This window comes from Enhydra lutris, unplaced genomic scaffold, assembly GCF_002288905.1.
Source record: "Enhydra lutris kenyoni isolate GAN:26980312 unplaced genomic scaffold, ASM228890v2 scaffoldscaffold21, whole genome shotgun sequence".
NCBI classification, from domain to species: Eukaryota; Metazoa; Chordata; class Mammalia; order Carnivora; family Mustelidae; genus Enhydra; species Enhydra lutris.
The window spans coordinates 37941049-37961933 of record NW_019154105.1 but is presented as its reverse complement, the minus strand read 5'-3'; the positions used below and the strand labels follow the sequence as shown (position 1 = coordinate 37961933).

The 20885-nt window shown below is 41.7% G+C and overlaps 1 protein-coding gene across 1 annotated transcript in view; it reads left to right on the top strand.

Annotated features, from left to right (window-relative positions):
* LOC111149025 (NACHT and WD repeat domain containing 2) overlaps positions 1–20885 on the top strand; it is a 181612-nt gene that overhangs the window by 70618 nt on the left and 90109 nt on the right. Inside the window, exon 3 of the mRNA XM_022505913.1 lies at positions 18981–19097. Within this exon, the coding sequence (XP_022361621.1) occupies positions 18981–19097 (117 nt within the window). The remainder of the gene's footprint in view (positions 1–18980; positions 19098–20885) is intronic.

Genomic DNA, 20885 nt, shown 5'->3' with positions numbered 1-20885 from the left:
CCCGTCTCCTTCTGCCTACAGCCCTGTAGCCAAATATCCTGCATGTGGTTCCTTAAACACTTCAAGGCCATTGCCATTTAAGGGCTTTGTCCTGACTGTGCTCTCTCTGTAGGAATCCTCACTCCCTCATCTTCACATGGGAGCTTTCTTACTGCTCTCCAGATCACCACAAAAATGTCACTTCCTAGAGACACTTCCCTTGTGACCCACTCTAAAGGGACCACCTAGGGGATTTCTTTTACATCACAGGGATTTCTTTTACATCACCCTCTTTCAGTTATCTGCATAGCAAGTGTCAATAATGGACATTCTGCCTTTTTCATGTATTGGCTTGCTTATTGTCTCTTCCCCACTAGGTTGTAAGTTTCACAAGAACAGGGACATGTCAGCCTTTGTGACAGCTATGTGCCTAGTCCTGGACTAGTGCCTCACACATAGCAAAACTCTTATGGGAATGTGTTGAAGAAGTGACTGCCTTTCTGAGCATATGAATGAAGGAAGTCTCAGTCCAAACATTCCTTGCTTAAGGGAGCTGTCTTGGAGCCCCCGTTTCCTCCTAGGATATGCCATGTACCCTCCTTTTTGCGCCCCTCTAATCCTAGGCATAACTCTCAGTCATGCATACAATGTGTTCGAGAAGCATTTGTCGACCATTGAGCACATGCCAGACAACATCTCAGGTGCTGGGAATACAAGAACAAACCAGTCAGACCCTCTTCTTGTGAAGCTTCCAATACCACTGGAGGAGGCCGGTAGTAAACAGTAAGTCCCCAGTGGTGATAGATGCATTTTATTGAGTGAACGCTCTTAGGAAAAGTAAGACAGGATAAGGGGGTTAGGGAGTGCCAGGTAGACAGAGAAGAGCTCAGTGATAGGCAACTTTGAACAGAGATCTGTAGAAAGTGATGGAGCACATCAGGCAGATGCCTTGGTAGGAGAAATCCAGGCATAGACAACCAGGAAAAGGGTCTGAGGTGGGAGCATCTTTAGAATATTCTAGGAACAGTAAAGAAGCCAAGTGTGGGTGGAGTGGAGTAAGAGAAATAATTGCAGGAGAGGACATCAAATTCAGATCACGTGGGACCTTATGGGCCAAGGTTAAGGACTTAGAACTGTACTGAGTAAGAAGGGAGAGGGGGACATTATAGGACTTGTGTTCAAGAGAGTCACTCAGGCCCTGTGAAGGGACTGGAATGGGGGGAGGGAATGGTAGAAGCGGGAGGGTAGCACGGGTTAAGAAGTGATCATGGCGTGGACTAGAGCCAGCATTGGAGAGAATGAGACCTCTGGTGAGGCAAAGTTTTCATCATCTGTCTCTAAGGTCTCAAAGTTCTCAGGACTGGAATTGTGTCTTATTCACTGTATCCCAGCAGTGGGTCCAGTGTCTGGCACCCAGTAGACCCTTGAGTTAAATAGTTTCGAATTGGTAGACTATGGAGTTACATTTGACACAAGGCCTTCTAATGTTGTTGTCTCTGCCTGTCAGGCAGGCTGTTCTCTAGTGTTTCCTTAATTTTTTCATTTTTAAACGAAGATATTTAATGAAAAAGCTAAACAGACCGTCCGATTATGAACTCGAGGTAATTCTGTGTGTGATTACACACATAGTTGTTGCTTAGAGACCGAAACAACTGAATGGGAGGACCGTCAAGTACACTCAGAGCAGAGAACACACATGGCTTCAGAAAAGACAGGGTTTTTAATCAATATGGTGTTTGACTTGGCGGTGTTCGGTTAATGCCCTTGGTTATAGAGGAGAGGATAGAAAGGGAGAACGAAGGGAATAAAATGCAAAAAATACTGACAGATGAGGGCAAAAAGCAGATGATGCAGGACCCAGTGAATAAAGGACTTGGAATCTGAGCCCCAGGTGCCATCCACTCTTGCTTGCTGAGGTTTCTGCTCCATTTCTACTGCCGGGGCTCTGCTCTAACCCTCGTGGCTTCAAAAATGGGTACATGAAAAGCATCTCAGCTCGTTCCCCACTTACCACCAAATGGTATAAGTTGTTGAGGAAGAGACTAGTTCTCACTTATTTGTAAGTCCCCAGGGTCTGAAAGAGTGTTTACTATTGAGTGGGGTTTAGTGAAAGTGTGTTAAGCAGAATGGCCCACATCGTCGCCCTGCTTGAGTTTTTCTATACATCACACCAGATCAATCTTGACTTAAATGTCATGTTGTCCATTCCTTTGCTTAAAAGCTCTTAATGGCTCCCTGCTGCCTACAGGGCTCCCTCTTTACTGTGACTCAGCTGTCTGTCCAAGTTCATCTCCCTTTCTCTCCCACACAAGCATGCGCTCCAAGCCTGTCCTCTTGGAGAACATCTCATGGATCACTCATTCTAGACTTTCTCATCAGAAAAGACCGAGACTTTCAGAAAGTCTCAGTCAGTTAAGCATCTACCTTTGGCTCAGATCATGATCTCAGAGTCATGGGATCGAGCCCCACGTTGGGCTCTGTGCTCAGTGGGGAGTCTGCTTCTCCTTCTCTCTCTGCCCTTCTCCCCACTCATGTGCACACGCATGTGTGTGCTCTCTCTTTATCTCTCAAATATATAAAATCTTTAAAAAGAAAAAAAAGGTACCTTTTTTCTTCCCCACCCCGCCCCCAACCTCAAAATCCAGCTCAAGGCCTAGCTTTCTCAAAAAGTCTTTTCCAATTTCCAGATCTCTCCCTCCTCCTACTCTGTAAACTCATAATTCCCCCCCACCCAACCCTCACTGGTAATCTGACTCCAGAGTAAACCCAGTTAGGGCAGGAACCTCCAGCAGGGGGTGCTTGACTGAGCTGGGCACTTAAGGCACATCCATTTTGAAAGTGGTTTTCATTTGAGTTGAGCCTTTTAGGTCTGTCATTCCTTAAGAACACCTTCCGATAGCCAGCTTTTGTAGGGGTACATAGGATTTATCCTTCATCAACCCGTTCCTTTTTCTTCACTTCACATCCAGTAAACCCTGGGTTTTTTCCATCCTTAGACCCCCAGTGAGAAGACTGTCTTATCCCTGAGCTAGTGTCTATGAGCGATCCCCGTGTCTGCCTCTCCCGCTCTCTCCCTCCAGAGCCACATGAAGAGACTTCTCTGGTTTTGGAATATTACTGTATCTGAAATGGTGGAAACCATCCTTCTCCCTTTTCCCAGTCTCTCCATTATTACCGTTTTCCCGTCTTCCAAACTTCACAATCTTGGCTTCTAGTGCATTCTTCAACCTTTACAATCTACAAACTGCCAGTTCCTGTTGATTTACCTGCCACGGTGTTTCTTCAAAGTTCACCTTTTCTTCCCATTTCACAAGGCTCTGTCTTTACTCAGCCTTCCGTTTCTTAATAGCTGAATGACTATGACAACCTTTTCCTGATCTTTCCCTTCCTGGGTGTTTTGTCTTCTGGGCCAGCCTATACACAGATGCTCGAATCCCTTCGCTTAAGCAGTATTTGCCAGATTTAATTCATTCTTAGATGTATTTTTTTTTCACATTTTTGCTTGTCAGAAATAGAATCCATCTTACAAATAAATGGTGCGTCGTGGTGTAATTGACAGTGCATTTCTTTTTTTAGTGGGACGTACAATATTGGAGCAGCCTGCAACTGATGTTTGCAATTCAATAAAATACAGCACATTATGTCATGATGGGAGTTAGTGGAAACAGTGTGTGCTTTTCTGTTAGACGAGGATTCGAATGCTGGGTTTGCAAATTAGCAGTTCTGTGACTCCGGGCAAACTGCTTGATTTCTTTGACACAGTTGACCCTTCTGTAAAATGAATGGGATAGTGTTTATCTTCCAAGATCATTATGAGAAGTCATGAGATTACACAAAGCGCCTGGCACATGGAAGACACAGCCAATGTTAATTTGTCACTGCCTCTTGTCTTTTTAAGTCTTTTCTCCTGATGAAGAACCCAGTGTAATGAAATTATTTATGTGCATTTTTCTTTTGTGTTTCTGCGTACAGCAGAAGACCTCTGACCAAAGGCATCTATCTGTCTGAGGGATGCTTAGTGTCTAGTGCAGAAGGAATATAAATGGGGAGAATATTTAGGAAATCTTTTATCACGTACAAGAAAGACAAAAACCTTAAAGGTCAGGCTGTTGGCTTGAGAGAAGGTCTCACTAAATTCTTTTAATCATTTCCTTAGCACATCAAGCAGTACCGTAGGACTCTGAGCCTGGAGATCTAAAATACAGAGAAAAGGGCCCCGTTTATCCATAAGGCAGAGCCAGAACCTACCCCATGTAGTCCCTGGGAGATGGTAGAAGGAGAGAGAAAGGAAGAATCAGTAGACATTCTTCTCCTTTCCTTACTCTGAGATCTGCTTCAGAAAAGGGGCTGGGGGGTAGATAAATGAAAATAAGTGGGTGGATAGGTAGCTCTAAGGGCATCGTGCCTCCACCATCTACATAGAACTCCAGAAAGATATGGCCGTACAGTAACACTCCCCCCAGCACACCCCACCAGTGCCAACAGGCCCAGCCACAGCATGGCCACAGCAGCAAGCAACCAGAAGTTTAACTCCCCCAAGGTCCCTTAAGTTACCATGTGTCGCATATGCCAAGTGAAGAGCCAGCATTAGTCCCCGTGACCAAGAAAGGTGGCTACAAAAAAGGCCCGTGGTTAATAAACTAGACAGAACAGGGGCCAAGGCCTGGGGCGGCCCATCTGCAGCAGGAGAAGGGGGCCTGGCTGGACCGCCGAGCAGTCCGGGCTCTGACCAAGCTGAGAGGGAAAGACCAGTCCATGGCCGGCAACCGCCCCAAGTCCAGCCACGATGCCAGTGACCAGTTTTGGGGGACTGTGCCCAAAAGCTCCATCCTTTTCCCTTCAGGATCTGAGGTCATCTGGAGATCATCTTAGGGAATAAGAAGCAGAAGAACAGGGAAGCCCGGTCTTTTGAGATACTCAGCATTTTGACCGAGGTGAGAATAAGCACTTAATAGAGTCCTTGAAAACTTAGTTCAGACTTAGGTTTAGACTGGATAGAACTGAGAGTTCTTTGTCCTGCGAGCCAGAGGGTGGCGACTCGGACAGGAGGCACAAACATCTTAGACATAAATTAAGAAGCCACATTCTCTGCGGGCATCCAAGTCGCAGGTTAAGTGAAATCCCATGAGTCTTGCATTAGCTTCACCTTGGGAATGATTTCTAAATTTGAACAGCCGCTTGCTCTCACAGCGAAGGTCCATCGACAGCTCCTGGGCCACAGCCCTCTGAATCTGTCGAGCCCCATCTCCTCCTCTGTTCTTTTTTCCTTCCTTTCTGCATGCTCGCAGATGTCCAAGTGCCTTTTGCCTCCTGCATTGCCAGAACACTTCCTGGGCTTTGTAATTGACAGGCTCTGTTGGGATGCCCTTGGTCTGTTCTCCACATTGTCAACTCATGGCCCTTTTCCATTTCCTGTTAATCAAATGCGTGCTTTTTTCCTGAAGCGAGACGCGGATCCTCTCATTGAATCACACGTTGTTTCGCTCAGGCCAGCACTTCAATTTGTCTCACTCACTCCACATTTCTGTTCCGTCTGTCAGCGCCTGGACAGGTCTTAACCAAGTTGATATTCTGTGGAAGTACGGTAAGCGTGTGACATCACCCTTCTCCCGTCCGGGAGCCAGTTGGTGGAAAGGGGGAAGGAAGATTGATAGAGACCAGAAAGGCAAGGAAAGCAGGATGTCATAATTGACCTTCACTGCTCCAGTGAGATTGTAAGTGTTGGCTCTTTCTTTCTGCAGCATGGGACGGCTCTTCTGGGATCTTACACCTCACTTCCCTAGAGCGCACTATTGTTCCTCCTTTAGTCGGGTGCCCAGATAATCTTCTGCCTAATATTTCTCCTAAATATAGAGCACTGGCACTGTAGGGAGCTCCAGAATTTACTCGGAGGACCTCTACTTTGCTAAACATTTCATTCTGCTAAATCGTGGCTGGCTGATTACCGAAGGCTGGAAATGACCCAAGAAGATTAGTCCTTCAGTAAGCAGGATGAGAGATCCTCATTTGCAGGTGACATTTAAGTGTCGCAGTTGGGTACAATCACTGAGAAGCCTTTCTCAGATTCTTAACATGAGGAAGCTCTTTCTTTCCATCCTCATTTTTTATTCCTTATAGCAGGGAGAGGAGACCTTGAGCGAGACCGCACAGAGAAAAGAGCACTCATTAAAGAGATCTGCTTCGTCAGTAAGTAGTTATGAACCATCGAAAAAGTAACTTCAGGGGCGCCTGGGTGGCTCAGTGGTTAAAGCCTCTGCCTTCAGCTCAGGTCATGATCTCAGGGTCCTGGGATCGAGTCCCGCATCGGGCTCTCTGCTCAGCAGGGAGCCTGCCTCTTCCTCCTCTCTCTCTCTGCCTGCCTCTCTGCCTACTCGTGATCTGTCAAATTAAAAAAAAAAAAAAAAGTAACTTCAGCTCGGTTTTCTTTAAAACAAAGTGCTTTTTATACTTGATCTCTGCTTTCTTTTGCCTGCCACAATTACGGTGCCGTGACCCCATCATCTCCATTTGGACAGGCTGTCATATTTCTGTCTTTGCGGGGGTGGGGGGAGTGTTCTGTCTAAAAGTCTCTCTTCTCCAAAGAGCAGTCTCCTATGCATTTAACCTTCGAGTCCAGATTTCCTCACTGATGTCTACCAGCAGATCCCCAGGGCCAGATTTAGGTGATGGTCCCATGGGCCCTCTGCACTAGGCAGAGTTGTGGGCACAGTGGATGTACCCTACTATTAAAAACCAGCCTAGTCCCTGCCTTCCTGGAGTCATGAACCGTGGTGACCAGCATGACGCTGGCTGCAAAGGAAATATGGAGTGACCTGGGCATGCACAGTGGGAGGCTTCATCAGACCTCGAGGCATCAGGACTGCTGCTGAGGAGCTGATGTCTAAGCTGAATCCTGAGGAATGGGTAGATGGAGATGCCCACGTGGAAAAGAAAATTTCAAACAGAAGGAACCAATTTTCATAGGCAAATTTGGGAAAGACCATCAAAATTATGTTGTAGTCACTGCCTACCAGGCATGTATCCTGAGTGCTGTGTGTCCATTAACATTCCATCATTGCCGTGAACCTCGTCGGTAAATTCCATCTCCTCCACTTTATTGGGTGAGGATGCTTTGAAGTACGGAAGTAAATCACAGCTGGAGATCTCACAGCTAGTAAGCGGCGGAGGCAGGATCTGAACCAAGGCTGCATGGTCCCACGGTCCAAGCCCTTAGTCACTGCGTCAAGAAGTCTCTTGCGTTTACGCACTCCCAAAATGTATATGGTTAGGAACAGGTGTGTAAGTGTAAGCATCTGTGCAAATATATGTGCGTGTATGAATGTATGGGCATCTCAGTGTACATTTATACACGTGTGAAGAGGTTATCTGTAGCTAGAGCATGAATGGTGAGGGAAGAACATGATAAGAAATGAGGCTAGGGAGTTAGGTAGGGGCTAGGTCAGGGAGGCTCTCATAAAGCAGTCAGAGACTCTAGATCCTATCTTCAGGCTGATGGTCTGCAGAGGAAACACCATGAAGTTACTAGCCCAGGTTCAAATCCCACGTCTGCTCCTTCCTACTTCTGGGACTTGGGATAAGTTACTTCTCTGTGCCTCAGCATTTTCATTTATGAAACAGAGATAATCTTCCTGTCTCCTTCATAAGTTTAAGGAATAAATAAGTTACTCTACGCAGTGTCTGGTAAAGTAAGAGGAAATCTTAGCTCTGGTGATCGGATCTGCATTTTAAAAAGTTCCTCTGCCTCAGTGTAGTACATGGAGTAGAAGGAGCAAGGAGACAAGCAGGAAGGGACTGGCGGGGGTCCCGGTAGGAAGACCCGCACAGGTGCGCTCAGAGGGGCATTCGGAAACAGCGGTTGCTGAAATCCCAGTGGCAGGAACAGAGCCAACTCTGGGCTTTTCTCTCAGGCGCATACTTGTGGCGGATGTGCTGCCCCTGAAGGACGCTGGTCCCCAGGCAAAGCCCGGCTACTGTTGCCTTGTGGAGTGAGCTTCTCCAGCTTGTACTCAGCACAGACGCATGCACAGTGGCCTCTGGCTTGTGGCTCTTTCTCTGCCCTGAATGACTCCTCGTACCCTCCCCTCTGCCTCCATGTTCATTAGGCCTAGAAAGTCACAGCCCCTGCCTTACTTAGTCCATGATTTAGTTTTCTTTACTGTCACATTATAACATTTAGGGCTGCCCAGAGGTTAAGTCTCCCAGGCCACATGGTTGTCGTCACGAGGCTTTGGTTGAAACATCCCACATCATACTGCTTGGACCCTTTCTGGTGATTGTCTCTCGGGCCAGCCCATCCTCCCTGGGCTGGGTTTAGCACCTGAATTTCCCGGAAGAGTTCCATCTTAGTCACGTTCCTATAAATCTTAGTCCTGTATCTCATGACCAAAAGAATAATTGCAACATGACCTGAAGTCAGTATTTGCTGTTATTCCAGTAAAGTATGACCTTGGGTGACGCGGAGCAGAAGAGGGTTCGAGAGTGTGTGTGTGTGTGTGTGTGTGTGTGTGTGTGTGTGTGTGTGTGTGCGTGTGCGCGCGCACACACACGCGTGTCCTCTGCATCTCGGGGAAGTCATTCTAACCAGAGTGAGAATTACCACACCTCACCACACCAAACCGTACCTTATCTCACCCCTGGTAAACAGTAGTCTGTAGTTCAAGACTCCTCCCTGTTTATCTTCTCCTCTCCTATAAGATGAACATTCTAGCAACAGGACACAACTAAATCAAAATCAAATCAGTGCTGTATTGACCTTGAGAGTTATGTCCACAGCACAATACTGTTGCCCGCGTTCACAGCTTTCTGACCTGTTGTGTGTTCTTTTGCATATTTTTAGTGATGGCAGATTCAAATCCTTTTAAGAATAGGTTTGATTTTTTGAAAGCATGAAAGGTCTTTTCAAAGGCATGTCTTACCATGCAAAGGCCAATAGGCTGGGAAAATACCATTGTTAATAAAACAAATCTAACAATACAGTGACAAGAGGTTTTTTGTTTTGTTTTGTTTTGTTTTCATATATATACAAAATGAGATAATTCCTCCAGAAGAAATTGTGTGGCAGTGACAGAATCACTGGAACGGATAGATGAGTAGCTCCCGCTGGAATAACTTTGAGAAACAGCCTTCATTTCAGTACTGCGTTTATTCAAAAACAAAATCAGTCACATCTCCTCTGTAGTTAGATTTTTGTTTTGCATTCAGGTGGTGTCTTCTTACAGCATGGGAAAATCGAGAAGGAAAATATTTTGGAAAATACTTAAATTCAAAGGCTTTTTCTGAAGAAATGATAGTATGAAGCCATTAATTCAAACTTGACCCTTTTTGTGGGGGGAAGGGAACATGAAGTCATTATTTGTTTCTTACAGGTCGCTTTATTGTTCGCTTGGTAATCTGGGTATTTAAAGGGCTTGTCTGATTCAAGTGGCAAAATTTGTTAAGGCTTTTATTTGCCGGCTTTTTTTTTTTTTTCCAGACGCGTTCAGCCCCTGATAATCATGATAAATTAGCCTCCCTAAGAATATTTTAAAGCAAGTTTGATGGTTTTAAGTAAAAAAAGATAAAATCAAATTACTTTCCTGAGTGTTTATACTTAATGATGAAATAAGTAAAGGCACATAAAATGTGCTGTCAACAAGTTAGTATTCCAATAAATAGTAAATTAGATTCAGTGTCTGCAGTGCCTGGACATTAGGCTAAAAGCTAAACTTAATTTTTGTAAGTATATAATAAATCTTGTCTTGTTGAGCCCTTCGGATTCTAGCCACTTTTTGCCAGGTATTGATTATGTGGATATATGGCAGATTTGCTTGCCCGAAATGGTGTTTCGTGTTGCATAAGTTAGACGTTTCATTTCTTTATTTCCTCTCTGCCTTCACGGTTGCTTGATTTTATCCTTTTTCATCATTTTCTCCCCATAAAGACGTTTGAGAAGGAATAATTTAAGGGAGAAAAGCTGGAAGCAGCAGGACATTTAAACAAAGTGACCAGAGTCCGGAGACATGGAATTAGAAAGGCCTGGACAAGGGCCGGGGTGACCAAACTTGACGGAAGTAACAGGTATAGAAAGTATTGCCAAAGACTCCCATTGGTGGCAGATAAATCACGTGACCCTTAGGCTTCTATTTAAAAATATTGTTACGATTTTTATCCCAGTCATTTGTTCCACATATATTTAGTTAGATCTTATCGTTCACTCTTAATATGCTAAGTGCTTGATTCACACATCTGGTCCTGCACTCAGTTCTGCCATGAGGAGGGGATTATAAGACCTGTAGAAAATCACAATACTCCATAGATGTACAAAGTGTCATTGAGATGTCGTTGTATGTTCACAGTTGTTTAAGCATTATGATTTTATAACATTGTCATCACCTCAAAAAGAAACCCCGTGCCCTTCGGCTGTCATTCTCAAATGGGCCTATTCCTCTCCCTCCCGGCTCTAGCCGACCATTAATCTATTTTTTGTTTCTGTAGATTTGCGTGTTCTAGATATTTCACATGCATGGAGTCATACAAGAGATTCCATTGTGACTGGCTTCTTTCACTAAGAATAACGTTTTCAAGTTTCATCCATATCGTATAGCATCAGTATCTGACTGCTTTTTATTGCTGAATAATATTCCACTTATGGATATACATTATATGTATCCATTAATCACTTGATGGACATTTGGACTATTTCTGCTTTTTTAAATATTATGGATATTATTGCTGTGAACATTCCTGTGCAAGTTTTTGTGTAGACCTCGTGTTTTCCTTTATCTAGGAGAACTGCTAGATCACGTGGTAACTCTGTTCAACTATTTGAGGAACGGCCAGGCTGTTTTCCAAGACGACCACACACACATTTTAAAATCCCACCCACAGTGTAGGATGTGGCTGCACATTTTCATTAACACTTATTATCAGTCTTGTTTGTGATAGCCGTCCTAGTGGGTGTGAAGGCCCATCTCATTGCAGATGGTTGGCATTTCCCTGGTGACTGATAACACCGAGCACCTTTTCATGTGTTTATTGGCTATCTGTGTGTGTTCGTGAAGAAATGTCTGCGTGGATCTTTTGTCCGTTTTCAATCAGGTTGTGCTCTTATTCTGGAGTTGTAGGAGTTCCTTATATATCCCAGATGCAATGCCATTATCAAATAGGGTCCTCTTTTTACTTTCTTGATAGTGTCTCTTGAAGCACAAAACTTTAATTTATCTCTATATTTGATTACTTATACGTTGCTGTCCTAGCTAAGAAACCATTGCCAAATCCAAGTTCACAAAAATCTGCCCCTGTGTTTTTTGTAAAATTAGTTTTATAGTTTTATCTCTTAAATTTATATCTGTAATCTATTTCAAGTAGTTTTTACGTATAGTGTGAGGTACGGTGTCAGATTTCATTCTTTTGCATGTGGATATCCAGTTGTCCCAGTACCATCTTGAAAAGACGAGTCATTCCTCACTGAACTGTTTTGGCACCCGTGTTGTAATCTTTGACCGGAAGTGTGAGGATTTTCTTCTGGATTCTCAGTTTAATTCCACTGAATATCCTTATGCTGGTACCATACTCTCTTAATTATTGTACCTTTGTAATGAGTTTGAATCTGGAAGTGTGAGTCCTCCAATTTCGTTCTTCTTTTACAAGATTGTTTTTGCTATCCAGCATCACTTGAATTTCCCATATGAATTTTAAAATCAACTTGTCAGTTTCTGTAAGTAAGCCAGTTGGGAGTTTTATAGTGATTGCACTGAATCTATAAAGATTAATTTGGGAAGTATGGCCATCTTTAGTGTCCCAGTTCATTTACTTGGGATGTCTTCCAGTTTACTCAGATCATCTTCAATTTCTTTCAATAGTGTTTTGTAATTTCAACAGTATGACTTTTACATTTCTTATGATAAATCTGTTCCTAAGCTTTTTATTCTTTCTGATGGTCTTTTAAATGGAATTGTTTGCTCATTGCTAGTGTGCAGAAGTACATTTGATTTTTGTATATTATATATACAGGATCTTGTATCCTGCAACCTTGTTCAACTCATTAGTTCCAACATTGTTTTTTGCTTGTTTTTTAAGATTTTATTTATTTATTTGACAGAGAGAGAGATCACAAGTAGGCAGAGGGGCAGGCAGAGAGAGGGGGGGGGAAGTAGGCTCCCCGCTGAGCAGAGAGCCCGATGTGGGGCTCAATCCTAGGACCCTGAGATCATGTCCTGAGCCAAAGGCAGAGGCTTAACCCACTGAGCCACTGAGGCCCCCCCCCAATGTTATTTTTAAAGATTTTACTTATTTATTCTAGAGAGAGAATGAGAACATGCAAGTGTGGGTAGGAGGATAAGGAATGATAGAGGGGGAGGGCGAGGAAGAGGGAAAGAATCCCAAGCTGATTCCACGTTGAGCATGAGCCCAATGCAGAGCTCAGTCTCACGACCCCAAGATCATGGCCCAAGCCAAGACTAAGAGTCAGATACTTAACCAGCTAAGCCACCCAGGCACCCCTAGTTCTAAAATTTTTTAGCTACTTTCTTAGGTTTTTCAATATATAAGATTGTGTCATCTATGAATAAAGATAGATGTACTTCTTCTTTTCCTATCTGGATGGATTTTTCTTTTTCTTGCCTAATTGCCCTGGCTGGAACCACCAATGTAGTGTTAAATATGAGCGGTGAGAATGAATAGCCTTCTCTTGTTCCTAGTCTTCAGGGGAAAGCTTTCATTTTTTATTAAGTATGCTGTTAGATGTATTTTTGGTTTGTGGTTTTGTTTTTATTTTTCCACATATGCCCTTTATTCAGGTTGAGGAAGCTAATTTCTGTTCCTCATTTTTTGTGTTTTCATCACAAAAGGGTATTAGATTTTGTCAAATGTTTTTTTTGTCTCTGTTTAGATTAACCATTTGGGTTTTACCCTTTATTCTTTTGGTATATAGTGTGTTACATTAGTTAATTTTCCGATACTAACCCAATCTTGCATTCCTGGAGTAAATAGCCCCTAGCTGTGTTATATAATACTTTCCATATCCTGCTGGATTAGGTTTTCAAGTACTCTTGAATACACTTGAGTATTCTAGTATCCTCTCCTTTAGTTTTATATTCATGAGATATTGCTCTGTCATTTTCTTATATTTTTATCTGTCTTTGGTACTAGGTTCATATCGGTCTCATAGTTGGGAAGAAGTTGGGAACTGTTTCTCTCCTTTCCTAATTTTTAGAAGATACTGAAGAACTGGTAGAATTCACCAGTGTATCCATCTGGGCCCATGCTTTCCTTCTAAATCACTATTTAATCTCTTTTCTCATTTTTGTTGACATTTTTTTTGTTTTGTCTTGAGTCTGTTTATGTGACTCATCTCTCTCTAGGTGTTTGTCCATTTCATTTAAGTAATCTAATTCATTGGCATTCAGTTACTCATAATATTCTCTAATAATTTTTTATTTCTATAAGGTTAGTAGTAATGGCCTCTCTTTCACTCATGATTTTGGTATTGTGAGTCTCTTTCTTTTTTAAGATTGTATTTATTTGTGAGAGAGAGCACACACAAGCAGGGTGAGTGGCAGGAGAGGAAGAAGCAGGCTCCCCACTGAGCAGGGAGCCCAGTGTGGGTCTTGATCCGAGGAGCCTGAGATTATAACCTGAGGCAAAGTCAGAGGCTGAACCAACCAGGCATCCCTTCTCAATTTTTTTTTTTTTTAATCCAGCTAAAGTTTTGTCCATTTTGTTTTCTTCAAAGAACCAACTTTTGGTTTCATTGATTTTTTTTTTCTATTGGTTTTTCTATTCTCTATTCTTTGTCCATTAATGTCCATTATCTATTATTTCCTTCTGCTAGCTTTACCTTGCTCTTCTTTCTCTATTGTTTTTTAATTTTAAATTCAATTAGCCAACTTATAGGACATCATTAGTTTCAGATGTAGAGTTCAGTAATTTGTCAGTTGCATGTAACACCCAGTACTCATCACATGACATGCCCTCCTTAATGCCCACTACCCATTTACCCCATTACCCCACCTACCTCCCCTCCGTCAAGCCTCTGTTTCCTTCCTATATTAAGAGTCCCTCGTGGTTGGTCTCCCTCTCTGATTTCTTACCATTCCATTTTTCCCTCCCTTCCCCTATATCATCTGTTTCTTATATTCCACATATGGGTGAAACCATATGACAGTTGTCTTTCTCTGACTGACTTATTTTGCTCAGCGTAATACTCTCCAGTTCCATCTACATCCATGTAAATGCTAAGTATTCATCCTTTCTGATGGCTGCATATATTCATTGCTGGTGTATATACAACATTTTCTTTATCCATTCATCTGTCAATGGACGCTTTGGCTCTTTCCATAGTTTGGCTCTTGTGGACACTGCTGCTATAAACATTGGGGTGCAAGGGCCCCTTCAGATCACTACATTTGTATTTTTGGGGTAAATACCTGGTAGTGCAACTGCTGGGTTGTAGGGTAGCTCTTCTTTTAACTTTGAGGAACCTCTATAGCATTTTCCAGAGTAACTGTACCAGCTTGTATTCCCACCAACAACGTAAGAGGCTTCCCCTTTCTCCACATCCTTGCTAACATTTGTTGTTTCCTGACTTGTTAATTTTAGCCTTCTGACCGATGTGAAGTAGTATCTAATTATGGTTTTGATTTGTATTTCTTTAATTTCAACTGATGTGGAACATTATCTCATGTGTCTGTTGGTCATTTGGATGTCATCTTTGGAGAAATGCCTGTTCATGTCTTATACCCATTTCTTGACTGGATTATTTGTTTTTTTGGTGTTGAGTTTGATAACTTCTTTATAGATCTTGGATACTAGCCCTTTATCTAATATGTCATTTGCAAATCTCTTTTCCCATTCCATAGGTTGCCTTTTAGTTTTGCTGATTACTTCTTTTGCTGTACAAAAAGTTTTTATCTTGATGAAGTCCAAATTGTTCATTTTTGCTTTTGTTTTCCTTGCCTTTGGAGACGTGTCTAGCAAGAAGTTACTGTGGCCAAGGTCGAAGAGGTTGCCGCTAGTATTCTCTAGGATTTTGGTGGATTCTTGTCTCACATTTAGGTCTTTCATCCACTTAGAGTTTATCTTTCTGTATGGTGTAAGGAATGGTCCAGTTTCATTTTTCTGCATGTGGCTGTCCAATTTTCCCAACACCATTTGTTGAAGAGACCGTGTTTTTTCTTTTCCTTTTCCTTTTTTTTTTTTTTTTTTTTTTTTAAGATTTTACTTATTTGACGGAGAGATAGAGAGCACAAGTAGGCAGAGTGGCAGGCAGATGGAGAGGGAGAAGCAGGCTCCCTGCTGATCAGGGAGCCTGACATGGGGCTCAATCCCAGGACCCCGGGATCATGACCTGAGTCGAAGGCAGCTGCTTAATCGACAGAGCCACACAGGGACCCCAAGACCATCTTATTTCCATTGGCTATTCTTTCCTGCTTTGTCACACAAAGATTAGTTGACCGTAGAGTTGAGGTTCCATTGCTGGATCTGGGTTCTGGTCCATTGATCTATGTGTCTGTTTTTGTGCCATAAGCATACTGTCTTGATGATTACAGCTTTGTAATAGAGCTTAAAGTCTGGAATTGTGATGTCACCAGCATTGGTTTTCTTTTTCAACATCTCTCTGACTATGTGGGTTTTTTTCTGGTTCCATACAAATTTTAGGATTATTTATTCCAGCTTCGTGAAAAAATTTGATGGTATTTTGATAGGGATTGCATTGAATACATAGATTTCTCTGGGTAACATAGACATTTTAACAATATTTATTCTTCCAATCCAGAGTATAGAGTGTTTTTCTCTTTGTGTCTTCCTGTCTCTATTGTTAAGGTAGAAAGAGTATTGGTTTGAGATCTTTTTTTTTTTTAAGATTTTATTTATTTATTTGTCAGAGAGAGAGAGAGCACAAGCAGACAGAGTGACAGGAAGAGGCAGAGGGAGAAGCAGGCTGCTGAGCAAGGAGCCTGATGTGGGACTCGATCCCAAGATGCTGGGATCATGACCTGAGCTGAGGCAGCCACTTAACCAACTGAGCCACCCAGGCATCCTGAGATCTTTTTAATATAGGTGGTTATGGCTATAAATTTCCCTCTAAGTACTACTATAACTGCATCCCGTAAGTTTTGGTATTTGTGTCTTCGTCCATCTCAAAGTATTTTTTAATTTCCCTTGTGATTTCTTCTTTGACTCTTTGGTTAGGAGTATGTTGCTTTCCACATATTTATGAATTTCCCAAATTTCTTCATTACTGATTTTTAATGTCATTGCCTTGTGTTCAGAGAACATACTTCATATCATTTAAAACCCTCTTAGTTTATTGAGGATTGTTTTATGATCTATGTTCTATCCTGGACAATGTTTTATGTATAGTTGAAAAGAATGTATATTCTTTTGTTGGGTAGATTGTTCTATAAATATGTTAGATCTAGTAAGTTTATAATATTGTTCCAGTCTTTGACTTTTTAATTGATCATCTTCATAGTCATCCTTTCCATTGTTGAATGTGAGATACTTAAGTCTCTAACTAATATAGTTGAATTGTTTTTCCTTCACTTCTGTCAGTTGTACTTAAGGTATTTTAAGACTGTTTTGTATATACATTTATAATTGTTATATCTTTTTGATGAATCCACCTTTTCATCTTTATAAAATGTCCTTTTTTATCTCTCATTACATTTTGTCTTAAAATCTCTTGGCTGATATCAGTAATCATGTGAGCTTTCTTATGGTTACTGCTTGCATGATGTATCTTTTTCCATCCTTTTACTTTCAACCTATTTGAATCTAAAGTGTCATGTCTATAGACTGCATAAGCATATAGTGTTAATCCAGTCTGACAATTTCTGCTTTGGGTTGTATTAACTCATTCACACTTAATGGTATGAATATAGTTGGATTCACATCTGCCATTCTACTTTTTTTCTCATATCTTTTGTGTTCCTTTTACTTTTTTGTTTCATGTTTAGTGAACATATTCTAGTGTGACATTTCAATTCCTTTAGTTTTTCACTGTATGTTATTTTCTTCATAGTTATTTTAAGACATGTATCAGAATCTACTTATAATTTATACCAACTTAATTCTAGTGAGTTATAAAAAGATTACTCCTTTATATCTCTATTCCCTTTTTGTGCTGTTGTTATATATGTAACATTTTTATATATGTTACAAATCTAATTATATTGTTATAATTCAATACTTTTAGGTGAGAGACGAGCAGGCATATATATTTATAGCTTTTGTGATATTATCCTTGATATTGTTTATGTTTACCATTTGTTTCTCTTCATCTGTTCTAAATCAGACCTTTCCTCAGGTATGTCCAAATGGTGTAGCCAAAAGGATGGAGAATAGGGTCTCTGAAGGATGGTCAGTTTGTGTGAGGCACAAATAAGAGTTACCATTCATGTTGCAGATTTGTGGGTTTGACAGTTTCTTGGCAGATGGCCAAAAGTGTCTTGTTGTAGTGATCTCAGTTATTTACAGAACTGTCAAATTATGGTTTCCATGATGGTGACATGGTCTGTATCTGTGCTTTCCCCCATGAGAGTCAGTAGCCACATGTGGCTATGAAGTACTTGAATTGACTTAAACTATTATTTACTTTTAAATAGCCACAGCTACAGGCTGTCTTATAGGACACTGAAGGTATCATCTCAGATAGTCCCTTCCTTGATAGTGTGGTTAAACCCTCTAAGGTAGATTAAAGGGAAGAGCCCTCCCTCCCAGTAGGATAGTTTCATTTATTATAAAACTTACGGACCAGGCCATAGGAATATTTTTTAAGAGGTTGTTAAATCTTTATCAGCCATCTAAAAACTCAAACGCAGATAGACAAAGATCTGATGCAGACACAACCATGCAGGGCCATGGTCAAGAGGTGTCCCTGAGATCTGCCTGGGGCACAAGGGAGAACCCATCCTCTGTGCTTCCATCTCCCTGAATGCCCGTGCCAGCCAGGAGTAAGGAGGGGAGGTTCTTTTTCTGCTTGTGGGAAACAAAGAAAGGAAATCTTCAAAGCTGCAATTGGAAACATTTACTTTATTTATGCAGAATAGCCATTGAGTAAAGGGAATGAAACCCATATTGCTCTTCATAGCAGATTTTCAAAAGAGTGTGCTTGTAAATGTCTTTACAGACTCTCAGAATCTTCCCTCGTAGTTTTTGAAGTAAGGAGATAGAAGATCCTATTATCCTCACTTCTCATTAAGGCATACCACCTTTCATTGTTTCCAATACATGGTTTTCAGACATGTATTGATGAAAGCCAAACTGCTTTCAGATGAAACAGACATAAACAAAATGTCTATCTCTGTGGGATAAAGCATCATAACAGGCTTTTTTAAGGTTTTTTTATTTTTTTAAGAAAGTTCAGTGTTTGCCTTTAGGTCAATATATATTAATTGCCATTGTGTTTTTTCCCTTCTCATATTTTTTTTTTAGATTTTACTTATTTATTTGAAAGAGAGCATACAAGAGAGTGGGGAGGGTCAGAGGGAGAAGCAGACTCCCTGCTTAGGGAGTCCAATGTGGGGTTTTTGATGCCAAGACTCCGGGATCATGACTGAGCCGAAGGCAGACGCTTAACCAACTGGGCCACCCAGGCCCCCCGCTTCTCATATTAAGATACATAGTAATATTATAGACTATTTTTTTGTCTCAAATAATGTGGTAACCGTATCCCAGGTGCTTCCAAACATTTTTTTTGAAATTCTGTTACCATTTCAATATAATGAAAGTCTGCCCCCGCAAAGCCTCTGACATTTAACATTTCATTTTCTCTGGGGCCATGTCAACAATATAATAAGAAACAAAAGAAATTATAATGTTCATCCCTAGCCCATCATGGGATGAAAAGCATATCTATTTGAACAGATCTTAAATATAATTTTCCCTCTTAAGGGAAAACATGCTGCAAAGAGAAGAGTTAAAAGTCACGTTAGCTTAACATTGTAAATAAGAATAAAGCCCACAGGTAAATGAATTTTTCCTGCAGGTAAATTAATCCTGCCTCATCCTTTGGTTTCCAGGTCATAGATCTCTACTGGGGCATCGAGGAAGACGAATGGGACAGCCCAGAGCTCCAGAAGACTCGCATGAAGCTGCTGGAGGATTGTTTGAAAACTTCTGCAGGTCCATGTTTTGTTGTGGGTATAAAAAAACTCATGCTTTATATGAAATTGTGGATTACTGTGAGAATTGTTGATGTGTGATTCTAAAGGGACTTTTAATTATTTTGAATGAGGAAAAAAAATACTGGCTTTTCTGTGTCTATTTAAAACCTTTAAACTGTCTCCTTGCCCTCAATGTGTGAGAACAAAACCTTCAGCCTTCCATAAGCAGCACTGCAAATTAACGGTGAATAATTTGAAATGGTAATTGAAGGGATGACTGGGGTTTGACGACAACTCCCCCAACACCTTGTGATCAGCAGAGAGGATTACTGTGTCAGTCCACAGTGAGCAGCCTGATTTTCCTCACACCGGGTAATGTATTCGATCATAGTATCTCCATGTCTTGACGCTAGAATTTTTGGCAATTTTTTAACACAGTGACTGAACCATTGTTAAAGTCAATCATCGAACGATGTCAAATCCACCAATAGGAAACAGTGCCCTGAGGGGTGAAAAAATTTGTCTTTGGAGTGATCTTCAGCTACATGTTCATTAAAAGCTACAAATTAACAGATTTTTCAAGTGGAATATTATTTACCAAAGAATACCCACTCTTCTGTCTTAACACAGGGGTAGTAAGATAAGTAGGTCATTCTGTAGCAGGTGGTTGTGTAAAACCATTGCCTGCATTGAGCTTAAGAAAGGACCTTATCCTGAATCCAAATAGATTCTAGCAGTTGATACAAAGTTGCCCCTCTCAACACAGGATGTCTGGAGGCAGATGGAGGAGCTTAAAATTACTGGTGAATGCTTCAAGGAAACTCTCCTACAGTTCAAAGCTAGATTTGGGGTCTACAAGAGTTTTTAATCTTTGTTTGCATATCTGTTAGGCTCCCGGTAGGATTAGGAAGACATGCTATCAGAAATCTGGCCAGTTGATAGGGAAGTTCTTACTGAGGATAACAAAGTGCATAAAAGCTCTGTAACATTTTTAGTATCAGTGTATAGGTCATTCACTTATTTACCTGCTACTTCTTGAATGCTGCTGGGCCCTGGGAGGCTCTTAGTGCTGGGGACAGGGTAGGCTGACCCTTGTGAAATGGTAATTTTGTGCACCACTTAGGATTTAACCTGAGATTTGAACTAAAACTCCCTGCTTTTCAGAGCTTGCTTGCATTCTTGTGGGGTCACAGGGAAAGGGCAGGCAAAAATGAAGGAAAGAAGGAAAATCATAAGTGCTGTGGAGAAGACTACAAGAAGGAGGGAGAAGGCCTCACTGTTCCAGGGAGAGCAGTTGGGATCACGCTTGGCATGTTGAGGGAACAGTATGGGCAGGAGGGGAGAGGACCGGAGAGGAGGTCCTGTCTTGGGCTTTAGCGTCATGAAGTTGGCTGCAGAGATTTTGCTTTCGATGACCTGAGAAGCCACAGAGTGTTCTAAGCAGAGGACTGCAGTGATCTGATGTATTTTAAGGCCCACCATGGCTGTCGAGTGTAGGATAGAGGGCAGAGCGTGGAGCCCCCTTGGAATGCTAATGCAGGAAACCCAGAGAGCCCAGAGAAAACAGATGGCTTACGGGGTTGAAGAATGGACATCTAAAAACAGTGACAACACAGAAAGTCCCAAAAGCCATGTTCAATATCAGATGATCTAGTAGGGGTAAGGGTTTAAGACTTTTTCCACGGACGGGTCTTCAGAGGATAGAACTAAGACCAGTGGATAGAAAGTACACAGAGACAGGTTTCAGTGCTGGGTAAAGAAGTTGGAAGATTCAGCATTCACTAGTTTTGGGGTCTCACAGAGCCCTGGGTTCTGACATTA